This window comes from Lipotes vexillifer, unplaced genomic scaffold, assembly GCF_000442215.2.
Source record: "Lipotes vexillifer unplaced genomic scaffold, Lipotes_vexillifer_v1.1 scaffold454, whole genome shotgun sequence".
NCBI lineage: Eukaryota > Metazoa > Chordata > Mammalia > Artiodactyla > Lipotidae > Lipotes > Lipotes vexillifer.
The window spans coordinates 1,362,887-1,376,003 of record NW_006779481.1 but is presented as its reverse complement, the minus strand read 5'-3'; the positions used below and the strand labels follow the sequence as shown (position 1 = coordinate 1,376,003).

Below are 13,117 nucleotides of genomic sequence, written 5' to 3'. Positions count from 1 at the left end.
GATCCTCTTCACCTGCAAGTTCGAGAAATGAAGACGGGGGATGAGAGACTAAATGGGTAGCTCCGCACTTAGGTCCATTTCTCCTCAAGGACCACCATTCTTCACTTCTTACTGGGGTGTGGAGGTGGGACAAGACCTCTGAATGAGACCACGTAGCAGGAAAGTCACAAAAGGATAGCATAGGGACCATCTTTGCAGCTGGGATCCAAGGTCAGACGTATGAATAAAGTGCACTCTCATACCAAACAAAGGGCCTTAAGCCATAGAAATTTATATCAGTTTGTTTTCTCACCTGGAAAGTTGATTCATTCTAAAAGTGGAATTGGGAATTGGTTAGGGCTGGCCACCTTAGAATAATAGTTAGTACTTTCTTAACTCTTCTTATGTGCCCAGCACTGTTCTAAGCCCTTTACAGATGTCACCTCATTTATATTCCCTCAACAACCTGTGAGGTAGGTACTATCCATAACCTAGTTCTACAGATAAGGAATCCAAGGCACAGAGAGTGTAAGTAACTTCAAGTCAGATAGCTGGGAAGTGTTAGAGTTGGGATTCAAACCCAGGTGGCAGTCTGGCACCTAACCCATGAACTTCACCTAGACTCTACCTTATGCCTTTCTATGCTATATTGCAGAGAAAGTATGTGAAGACAGAGTTCTTAACAAAGATTCTATACAAATTTGAATTTTTTTTTTTTTTACAAATTTGAATTTTTATAATATAATTTTGCTTTTTTGTTTCTATAGAAGTATGATGATTAAGAAAAAAAAAAAAAGCAGGGGAATATGTTTGTCTGGATCCTTAGTACCTGGCCTTCAGAACCCAAGTGACTCACTGAGAACCATCTCTAGGTATTCAGACTGCACTTATCAACCCCAGGTCTTTATGGAAATGGTGGATGGAGGACTGTTGACTTATGCGTAAGTCTTTATCTGTTCAATCAAGTATAAATGCCCTAATTTTTGAGGTTTGCTCTGTGCCAACCTAGGAATATTCTGGAGTCAACATTATTAGTATATTAGCTTAAATATTAAAGTTTGATACATTATGAAAATTGCGCTTTGAATACATGTGGAAGGTAAACCAAGCTATTCCATTAAATTTGCTCTATCCATTTTATTTAGGATGCTATGTTGTAAATAAATAATACTTTTAAGCATTTACAGTCTTCCTGGTACGGAAATAAAGCACAAGATACATAGATAAGAGATTTTCTTAAATGGGAAATAAATGCACACAAGGAGTAAAACTGAACTGGAATCCAAATCGGGTGGACTAACCTATTCCACATTTTGTAATAAAATGGAACAACAAGCCCTCTAAAATTAAACTCAATCACTAATTAAGTTAGAAAAACAGAATCAGCACAAAATCTGCTAAAATGTATGCTAGTGGATTTAAAGTTTTGATTTCCCAGGTAATGAGGATTAGAATGCGTTGCTTCTCTTCCACTTCAGAGGATTCTTGTCCAGAGACAATTAGTTATATTTTAATTTGTGTACCATGACAGTGAAGTGCCTAGTATCACCCTAGCATAGTATCTAACACATAGTAGAAGCTTAGTAAGTATTTGTTAATGTCTAACACATTTCTAGACTCAATATAGGATTATTTAATGGGAAATTAAAGTTACATCTTTGAAAAGGAGCTGACTTGTTCAGTAATACCTACAGGCATGTTGCTGAGATGTCCAGAAATTCTTAGAAGGTAAAGATATTTCTGCAGGCAATTCTTGACTAAATGACAAAGCTAATTGAGAATAAGACTCTTTCTGAATAAAGACAAGGGTTTCATCTAAGTAGAAAGAGTCCGTCAGTTAAGTAAGTAAACTGGAGAGTATATGAGCTGTTTAAATCAGCTCCTTTCTTGGTATTGTTAAACATACTGTAGTGTGAAGTGTGAACAATGTATGGTGAAATATGTGAAGAATGTTTGGAGTTTAGACACATGTTATCATTTTCCCTTAGCAACCAAGCAAGCTGGAGGTAGCTGCTGAAGCTAAGGTCCAATAAAGGGAAAAAGTTCAAGGATGAAGTTATTTTACTCAGTTGGATAGATTTTTACAAAAATTCAGAAAGTGGCAAAATTTGAGATCAAATAAATGTGATCTGTATAATGGTAAATCTTGAATACTCTTTTTTTGTGAAAAATTCTGCTTTCCAGCCCCAACACTGGTAATGTAGAAAGATTTGAGGATTAAGATGTGGTCCAGTCTTTTCTCTACTATTAAAATTGATACATGATGTTAGGCAAGTCATTTAATCTTCTGAGCATCAGTTTTCTATCAGGCCAGACTGCACTATGTGTAGTTTCCCAAACTTGCTGTTTTCTTTTTTGTTGACCAGGCCAAGAAAGTTTTCTTCTATTTTCAGTTAACTAAAAGTAATTAACATGAATGTTGAATTTTATCATGTTTTTCTATATCTTTATAGATTTTCATCTTGTATCTGCTAATGAGGAGATTTATATTAATAGGCTTAAAAAAGAAGTTGAATTAAACTTGCCTTCCTAGAATAAATCCAACTTAGTCATGGTGTGCAATCTTTTTTGTTTTGTTTTGTTTTTAATAATGTTGGATTCAGTTTGTGAAACTTTTATTTTAAATTTTTACATCTATAGCCATGAATTAGATTGGCTTTTAATTTTCCTTCGTATAAACTTCATGGGATGTTGGAGTCACAGTTATCCTAGGTCCTAGACCCTTGAAAATAGTTGAGATGTGTTCCTTTTTTTCTATTTCCTGAAAAAGTTTGAATAAGAATTTCTGTTTTTGAACTCACATATAAAACTATGTGGGCCTGTGTTTTCTTTGTAGGAAGATGTTTTTAGAAAAATGCTCGTTAAATTTTTTTAATAGCTACTGAATAATTCAGTTATTCTATTTCTCCCTGAGTTTTGAGAAAGCATACATTTTTGAGAAATTTATCTCTTTTGCTGACATTTTTTGCAAATTAATTGGTATAAAGTTGTTGATAATATATAATTTTAGTTTTTGATATCTACGGCATCTGTAGTATGTCTAGTTTTTTCTTAGAAGTAATATTTATTTATGCCTTTCTTAATTTTGCTAGAGGTTTGCTCAGTTGATTAATCCTTTCAAAGAACCAATGGATAGTTTTGTTCAACCCCTTATTTTGTTTTATATTTCATTAATTTCTGATCATTTCTTTTATTTGCTTTAGGTTGTTTCTGATGTTTTCATAAATTCATAATTGGGATACTTAATTCATTAATTTTAGCATTTCTCCTTTTTCTTATAGTACTTTTTTTAAGCTGCTTTCCTGAAACTACAGGTTTTAATATGTAGTAACTTTCTTATTTTTTATTTCTAACATTTAAAATTTTCCATTAAGATTTATTCTTTGTCCATGTGTTATTTAGAATTGTGTGTGTGTGTGTGTGTGTGCGCACATGTGCATTTGTATGTGTGCAGGGACACATACATATGTGTTCTCCAAACACACGGGGTTTTTTCACTTTTCTTTTGATTCTCTTCTTAATGATTTCTAACTTACATTGTGGTCACACAGTTTCTAGAGTCTTACTTTGTGGCCTCGTATGTAATCAATTTTTTACGTGTGTATTTTCCAGGGGTTACGTGCAGTACTTTCTTACCTGCCCACTTGCCTGACTCCTGCTCAGTTTGGACTTTCCCCCACTTCTTTGATCCTAATTAATGCCCTTCCTAAATGTTCTCATAACCTTCTTGATATACTCCTATTATAGCATTTATCACAGTGTATTGTGTTTACTGGTCTGTTTCCCTTTCAGAAGAGAGACTAAGGGCTCTCTGAGGAAAAGGGCTCATTGTCTTTTTAGTATTGAAGTGACAGAGTGATAGTGCCCCAGCCACTCTGTATGGTAAGTTCTATTCGCCCTTCAAAATCCCACCTTCTCTGATCCCCTGCCCCCAGGCCCATCTTCCCTTCCTACTAACATTGCCACAGGCAATGGGATGTGTTGTTATTTTGATTCTCCAAATTAGGCTGATTACCCCCAAGGCCATCAGGACTTTGGGGGAGGGGAGACTTTTTCTTGGAAGCTGGAACAGAGTTACATTATGCTCGAATTACTAATCAGTTAAAGCCTAAAGATACTGTACAATAAAATTTAACCCAAACTGAATACTGTATTACTTTTTGATGGATCCAAATGGATCATAATATTCATTGTGAATATTATTATGAGTAATTGAAAATGCAAAAAAAAATTAATCTTTCTGGTTGACAGGATAATGGATAGTAAGCTTTTACTCTACCTGAAAGAAGACAAGAGTAATGCTTTTGATATTTTTAGTGAAAATTTGGCTCAGACCTCCCTCTACTGCCTATATTTCAGGTTGTTAATGTTGCTAAAAACTTCCTGACATATGAAAACTGCCTAGTGGAGTATAATTATGAAAGCCCAATTAAAAGTTTAAAAGTATTCATATTAAAAATTATTCTCTGTGGAAGACTTGGGCACATCATTAGTCTTCCCAGTATGCACTTAATTTTTACCTAAATCTAAGGAGTACCATCCATACCTGTCCTGCCAGAAAGTTCTTGCCCTTCTAAAAAGATATCCAAGTCTGTTATCCCCAACAATATTTGTATTTTTATTTGGTTTAAGACTATAGTATTTCTTTGAAGTTTAAAAATTACATATCACAGATGCAAAAAGGATTTGCAGCAACATTTTAAACCAGGAAAACCATTTATGTCTTTACAAAGTAAAACTGCTTTATGAAGAAAGAGAGGCCCCCTTCTTTGAAAATTACTTCCAAAGAGTTTCAGGGCCCAACCAGCATTATCATCACTTTCTCTATACAAATGATCGAGTGTAGGCTACAGTCAGTTGCTATACAATTTTTTATCCATCAAGGCTTAATGGAAAGAAGTCAGATGAAGAGGAAATGTAAATTCAAAATCTCAGTTCATGGTCTAATGGCCTGTTACTCAGCCTACTTTCTACGTGTGGAAAGTCTTCATTAATACACCATTAAGGATGACGTTAAAACTTCTGATCTGTTCTAGGCTGTAAGTTATGTCTCACATAACAGATTTTACTTGTGCTCCTTCGGGTCTGATATCTGTATCTATAAATATCTCTACGTGTTAGTTATATCCTGCTATAGGAGTGTAATGGTGCAGAGTATAAAAAAATATATGTACCTTGGTTTGAAAATTTCCTTTGTGAAAATATAAAATTTGACAAGTTAAAAAAAAAATAAACAGAGGTAGGGGGCAGGAGAGTAATAGAATGGGTTTTAATTACTCCTTTAATGCCAGACTATTTGGCACAAAAGCAAATCTGCCTGGATGTATTATCAATACCTTGACCTTCCATTCAATGGAGAGTGTGGTCTCCAGACTGACTTAGGTCATTTTCTGAAAAGTGCTGCTTCTCTTCATTCTAAAATGTTCCCCTCGGGAAGACTTTGGGGTCTGCTCTCTCTCATTCTCAACCTTTTCCCGTTATAGGGCATTTGAGGAAGCAGCATAAATCTAAATTTTCCATTTTGACAGTAAATGCTAGTTTCTAGAACTTTCCATCCAAACTAGAGACTCATTAGCACTTAAAATGTCTTTCACTAGGAAGTTGCTTAGGGTATTCCTTTCATCATGACCTGGAAGGGAAGTGCAGAATTCCTGGTTTCTGAATTGGCGTATGAAGTTTCCAACTGGGCAAGGAGGCATGAAATTTCCGGCACTGTCTCCTTCCTAACCTTTTCCTATCTGCCTTGCTCTTATCCTCTGATCCTCAGCCGTCTCTGGCTCACACTTGACCTCACTCTAAGAGCAGTTCTGGTTGTGGGTAGAGGGTACCTCAGAAGGTCATTGGCTCAGGATGGTACTCCATTCTACCCTGAAATCCTCTGCCTGGTACATGGTCCTCGTCTACCACCCTCTTTTCCGACCACGCCGCCTCTTTGCCTTGGCTCCTGGTCCTTTATTCTAATGTCCTTAATTAACCTGGGTCTGTCTCACTGGTGCCTTGCCTGCCTGTGTCTGCTAAGCTCTTCTTCTTGGACTTGATCTGTGTTCTTCCCCATCTCCCTGACACTGCTTGACCTCTTGTGGGCCTGCTGTGGCTATTTCCACCCAAGACCCCAAGAAAAAAGACATCTGTGTCCTAATCTCTGTTGTGCTACCAGAAGACTATCTGACTTCAGGCTGAACTGCCCTGGACTCAGTTTTCTCTCTCTCTGTGAGCAGAGGCTGTATTAGGTTATCTCTAGGGTCTCTTAGAATTAGAAAACTCTAGGAGCCATCAGGCCTCTTTCCCACCTTCCTTTACTCTCAATCTTCCGACTCTGTTTCAAAGAACTAAGTGCAAAGCACTGTGACATGCAGGTCACATGACCATCACCCAGTTAGAAAGACAGAAGATCACAGCATTTGTCTTTATTTGCACCACATTGTATAATTTACAGAGTGTAAGGCGATGCCTTCAGAATCTTGCTTACGCTTGTGAAGATGTGTCCCCGGCATTTGAAGGGAGTTCCTCCACATAAGCAGCAGGAAAATGGCCTTTTTTTCCCTTTAAAGAACCAAACCACCATCCTTCATCTTTCTTCTTGTGTATAGTCACAATGTCACCTGTAAAAATGCACATACATATAGTTAAACAAGTGGGTTTCTGCACTTAAGCATGTGCCCGAGTCTGATCAGTAAGACAGTTTTTAAGGAGATCCTGCTTTCAAGGAGTTACTTGGTAGCATCGTTTTTCTGCATGTGATTCAGATGAAGCAAAATTTATTGACCACCTCTGCACGAAGCAGGCAGAATGCAGAGAATATTAAAAAGAGTAAGGTAATGGACAACAAGTTGTGCCATAAAATAGTGTGATTAAAAACAAAATCGCTTTGGATCCTATGTCCTCGTGCTGCCTGGCTCACTTTGGATAGAGGTGATAGGTCATCCCCAAACTCTTTCTTGGTGTCTGTGCTTTAAGGGTTCCTCATGTTGGTGGCCAAAATAGTTTGGTATGTTGACTACTAAGAGTATGTCTCAAGCTTCCAGACTTTTCTTTAGATCGAGGCAGCTTCTCTCCATTATATGAGCCAGCTTCAGAGTCCAAAGTTCCAACTCACAGCTTTGCATGACAATATAACTCCCCATTCAACAATGTAGATAATTTGAATTAAATATCAATTTGAGGACAATACTCCTTTAAAGCAATGATTCAGATAAACAGAATTCCTAGGAACCCATTGTTCTTCTCTAATTCTCTATTGAAAAGAAAAAAAAAAAACACATTATTCCCTGTCTTGTAAGAGAGTCCTTTCTCTCTGGCTGCTTCCTGTACATCAAAGTGGAAATATCCACTTCCTTAAGGATCCAAGAGCTACTTGATCTTTAAGCATCATCATGAGGTCATGTTCAATCTTTCTTTCATTCTTCTCCCCAGTAATTTTCTTTCTAAGGCAAAGGAGACCATTGATCCCCCTTCTATCTCTCCTTAGTCACATCACTATTTATTCCTGCCGGAGATCATTCTCAGTCTAAGGTCTCTGTCTAATGAGTTCTCCCAGGTCAGTAGATTGACACAGCCTACTATTGGAATTCAAACGAATAACTTAAAATTTTATCGCCAGCTTCCCTAAGCCTCCAACGAACGTCCCGTTCCATTTAAAGAACCCACAGGATATAATGTATAAGTAGGCTTTGCAACCAACAGAACTGAAGACAAGATGATCAATTTGTGTTAACTATGTAACTCAGACTCAGGACCCTGGGTTCTAGGTGGCATCTGGGAAGTGTGTTTTAATTCATATGGAAAGTGGGACTACTGCATTTCAATTACTCACTGGTGTAGGTAGCCTTAGGATGACATGATGAGTAACGAACTGACTTATATAACACTTAAAACTTTTAAATTAAAGGCAACATTGATTTAAGATGCATGCAGGAGAGAGTCTACTTTCCTTTTTTTCTTGTCTTTATTTATGTCTGAGCTACAAGGAAAAGTAACTGCCTGGAGAACTCTGACTGGCAAACTGAAAAGGAAGCACCTATGAACCAATAGCAAATACGTGGTATCCCTGTTTGGCTGCAAAAATCCATCTCAACTTTCTGTTGGTTCTGGACCATGTCCTGGTCATGGATTATAAATTTTCTCCTATGACACAATTCTTTCTCACTAACCATTTCATTTCCAGATCCCTGCCTTAGCTTAACATCCAAATGTGGTTGCTAATTGGACACACAGAGAAAGTTGAGGCTGGTGACTTTTTCTTGTTTAATAATCTTGGGGTCTACACCTTCCATTATGTAATAACCTTTCCATGTTAAACAAAAATCTGTGACACAAAGAAGGGGGTCTGATTCCTTTAATTGGCCATAAAACCCTTTTTTGAGAGAGAAGTGTGAGAAATATTAAGCTGGGAGTCCTTTGACCCAGGTTCTAGAACTGGCACTTAGACTAAGCCATGAGAGGAAGTCACTTCACATTCTTGTATGAGTAACTTTCTGAAAAGGAAAAAGGTGGGGCTACCTCTCTGATAACTTTCCATTACTGATGTTCTACTCCAATGGAGGGAGCACTGTGATTAAGAGCGTGACTCTGAGTTTCTAAGTCCAAATCCTGTGCCACTACTGCTGGTGACTTTAGCCAAAGTACTTAACCTTTCTGTGCCTCAGTCGCCTCAGTCATAAAATGGGCATAAATTATACCAACCTCAAACGGTTTTTAGGAATATTAAATTGGACAATGTGTTTGCAGCAATGTCTGGCACCTAGTAAACACCAAATATGTGTTAGCTATTTCTATCATGTGGGCTTTCTTTTTGATGTGCTTTATCTTTATCTTCTAAGAAGGGTGATTGTAAACCTGAACTGCTTTGACCTGGTAATAACTTTTTTTTTTTTCCATAGAAAACAATTTTATGGTTACCGAAGGGGAAGGGGGTGGGATACATTAGGAATTTGGGATTAACATATACACACTACTATATATAAAAGAGATAAACAACAAGGACCTACTATATAGCACCGGGAATTATATTCAATATCTTGTAATAGCCTATAATGGAAAAGAATCTGAAAAAGAACTTGTATGTGTGTGTGTATATATAGATGTATACTTATATATGTGTGTATATATATCTATACATTTATATTTATACATGTAACATGTATACATTTATACATTTATAAATGTATATATCTATACATTTATATATTTATGTGTGTATACACACATAAATATATACAAGTATATGTAACTGAACCACCATGCCATACACCTGAAAATAACACAACCTTGCAAATCAATTATACTTTGATAAAAAATTAATATATAAGAGATATTCATTTGGTTAAGAGTAACACATATCCTTGTTTTTAAGACAAACTGCAATTATTTATTTATTTATCTTTGTTCTTCAGCAAACATCTAAGAGGGAAGAACAAACCAAAGAATAAGTAGTCAGTCAAATAATAGATTTGAACTTAGTCTGATAACAGCCAGGCTATGAATGCATGACCTGGTAATAACTTTTAAGGCTAAAACAAGAGCTTTATTCAAGTTAAAAATTTCAACATGGGAAGGCAGTTCAACTATTTGAGAATGATTCTTACCTTTTTCCAAATTCAATTCATCATCTTGCCTGGCTTGGAAAGAATATAAGGCCTTGCAAAGACCATTGCCGAGCTGGGTCACACCGGAGGCTGAAAGTTGGATCAAGTTATAATGACTGATGCTGGGTCAGTAGGCAAGATGAACATGGTGGGAAGTGGTCTAGTTTTTCACCCGTGTAGTGCAGAGCTTAAATATATTGAAATCTTCCCAAAAGGAAAGTTTATAATTGTATATAACATTCATTCTTTGATTCAGTAACCATTTCTGAGGTACATACTATGTGGATGAACTGTGTATATTACATAATCAAAAGCTCTAACATAGTAAGTCTGGACAAAAAGTTACTGTAGTAGTAATAATAATGATGACAATTTAAAATTGTTTCCCACGTGAACTTAATCAACATCAGTTAGCTAAGCTGTGTGGTAACTGTATTCATGTTTTGGAAAACTAGCACCAGTTTTGCCAATCAGGAATAGATAGGAGACACTTGGAGCAGGTGCTTCCTCCATCATCCCCAGGTACTTAGGGAACTGTTTCTCAAACGATGCAACCACGAGTCTTTAACATACCATGTGGACTACAATGGCCTGTGTTTGATTGAAACTTTTTTGCTAAGTTCTAATCGAGAATCTAGAGAGTCAATGTTATGGTAACTATAGTTGAACAATGACAGATGACAGGTGCTTGCATATGTGTGTGTGTGTGTGCGCGTGCGCGCGTGTGTGTGTTGAAAGGTAAAAGGCAGTGGGGGTGTGGATGGAAAATGACTAAAGTCAGGTGGCTGAACACAGGGGGTGGGTAGGCCTTGGGATCACCGTGTTTCCTGAAAAGAGGTTGGGATTTGCATGGCAGTTTGGAGGAGTCTGTGGAGACAAAACTGTAGAGTCCTCCCAATGTTTCCAGGCTGACTGTGGGGGCAGCAAATTGCAGGCTGTCTGAATAACATGGATGCCAGTGACTGGAGGTACCTTCTCATATTAGAGAATTCTTTTCCCAACCCTCCAATCTTCTTGAGTCCTTCCCACCTTTTGGATGACATTTGCACAGAAAGCTACACATTTTAACAAATTAATCAGTCCTAATTGAAACGTAAATTTCTTTAAGCCGATTTATGTCAATGTGGCTCTGAAAATAAAATATAATTTTGGCAATGTGCTTTACTGATAGGACCCAGCCCCAAATTATTCTGGGCATGAGATTACCTGTAGATGAAGAACTTGGAATTCTTTGCCCACCAGAAGATGACCTGCTCACAACATTCTCTAATCTCTTTGTCAGAAAAGGCCGAGATATTTTTACAGAACTATGTGTCTGCTGCTGTTTGAATAGTTTAAAAAAAAAAAAGTCATTTTTAACAACATTGTCATCAAAAGTATTTGTGAAAAGTAACTATTCTGCAGCTGTTTTCCTCAGGAATTTGTTTTTCAATTGTTGGGAGGAGGGTATAAAGAAAAAATTCAATACATTTCTAAACCCTACTCTAGCATGTTCTTGTTTCTGAGACCTTAATATTTTCAGAATTAGACAATTACCATATTTTATAGCCTGTATTTGCAATTCTGACCTGTACCCCTAGGCCAAATAGTAACATTTACAGCATTACTTCTACAAATTCAACTTGGTTTTAAAGCAAGTGAAATGATCATGACTCTGTGTAAATGACTGAGACCCTTTTAGAGCTTGAGTCTCTTAGAAAGAAAACTGTCTCTTCATCACAAGGTGGTTACAGCTCCCTCTTGTAGGAAATGGAAAACAGCTACCCGTGTATATTCACATGCTCATCAATTCCTAGAGTGTAACCCTGGGAAAATTCATGTGTGTGAATTTTTTAAATTGTGCACACACATTATCTACATTATGTACTATGTTAAATGGATGAGATTACTGCATATCACAAAATCTTACAACTTAGGTCTGTATAAATACTAAGATTTTGATTTAATAGAAATCTTACTATAACAGCACGTTCAAAGGATAAAGTGAGAAGTATGAGAAGGAAGAAGGAACCCAAAGTGTTTTTGACTCATTAATTTATATATGAATACAAAGCATGTATTCATTTGTGTTTAGCTCTTGTTACTGTGCCAAAAAATAATTAAATAAATGTATCTTAAAATTGTGCAACTGGGGATTTGAGCATATGGCATATATAATTCGTAACAGTTTTTTTGGCCTGTTGCTGCTTTAAGCCATTCCACCCAGCAAGCCCAGTCAAGAAATTATAGCCAACCTCTTAAATGCTTACCTTTTCTTTCCACTTGAAGATGGAGTTACTACAGACATGGTTGGGTTGAGGTCTTTGCTCAAGTTCTGCTAAGACGGATGACAGTTTATAGGCGTTTGCTTGCAAAAGGTTTAGTTTCAGGTTATTCTGTGGATACATCATTTGACCATATGAGTAAACTTCTAGAAAATTTTGAGGCACAACTGCATGGGTAAAGGGATATCAGGATAACTTCCAAAATGACAAAGAGGTCCAGAAAAATACACATTCAACTCATTTGCAACTCATATGCAGAAAATGCTGAAGAGAGAAAAACAATGGACACTTTAAGCAGTCTAGAGGAAAGCCTTAGTTGTTGAGTGTGTTGTATTCTAGACCCTTGTAAATAAGGTAAACCAGAAACCTTGAGAGGTATATTACTCAGCATTTTGTGGCAATGAATCGCTTTACTCGAATTTCTGCTGAGGAATGAGGTAGCGAATAATCAGTATTGATTGCAGAAGGCAGGCTTTCGGAAGGCTTTGAAGAAAGGCAATGGTGCCGTGGGCACTTAAAGAACAGAAGTGAACTCTTATCAATAGAATCAAACTAAAATGATGTGAGTCAGGGTTTTGTTGTTGATGTTGATGTTATTGTTTCTTGAAGAGGTGAGGTCTTATATTACCCAGAAAGTCTGCAGTAACACTTCTGGAAACTAGAAACCATATTCTGGGGTATATGAATATAAAAATAAAGACTGAAACTAAAGCTATTCTCCTAGTCTCTCCTGTTCTGATTTGACCTTGAGCTAGAAACTTTACAATGACTTCTCTATCAAGTTGTAAATCAAATCATAGAATCTAAATATTGGAAGGGCTCTGCTTACCCAGTCTTCTCCTCACCATTGTCTCTCCCTTTTCCACACCTCCCGTCTGGAGGTTCCTAATCCTAACATCCCGGCCAGGGGGTCACAGCCATGAACCAAACACCTCCAATTGATGTGGAAGGGCTCTAATCCTTGGAACAATCCACTGCATGGTGAGCAGGCTCAGCTAGGACAAAATCAAAAGCTCCCCCATAGCTTCTAGCCTTAGGTCTAGTCTGCACTTGAGAGCGTCACAGATCAAGTCTCTCTGCTCTGTGGTGCTCCTTCCGGTATCCAAAGACAATATCTGCTCTAAATACCTCCAGTTTCCACAACAATTTCTCAGAGAATATGGCTTGCCAACATTCTTTCTTCAAATATAGCACTTCAGGGCTTCCCTGGTGGCGCAGTGGTTGAGAGTCCGCCTGCCGATGCAGGGGATGCGGGTTCGTGCCCCGGTCCGGGAGGATCCCACGTGCCGC

The 13,117-nt window shown here is 37.4% G+C and overlaps 1 protein-coding gene across 3 annotated transcripts in view; it reads right to left on the bottom strand.

Moving 5' to 3' along the window:
• Positions 1 to 6,365: 6,365 nt before the first annotated feature.
• NOSTRIN (nitric oxide synthase trafficking) overlaps positions 6,366 to 13,117 on the bottom strand; it is a 64,635-nt gene continuing 57,883 nt past the window's right edge. For 2 of the 3 annotated variants that reach the window (XM_007452613.1, XM_007452611.1), the window contains 4 exons: positions 11,813 to 11,938; positions 10,770 to 10,884; positions 9,564 to 9,653; positions 6,445 to 6,581 (listed from right to left, as the gene is read on the bottom strand). In XM_007452613.1, the coding sequence (XP_007452675.1) occupies positions 6,445 to 6,581; positions 9,564 to 9,653; positions 10,770 to 10,884; positions 11,813 to 11,938 (468 nt within the window). Of the gene's footprint in view, positions 6,582 to 9,563; positions 9,654 to 10,769; positions 10,885 to 11,812; positions 11,939 to 13,117 lie in introns of all 3 variants that reach the window. The other variant, XM_007452612.1, reaches the window with a different exon arrangement.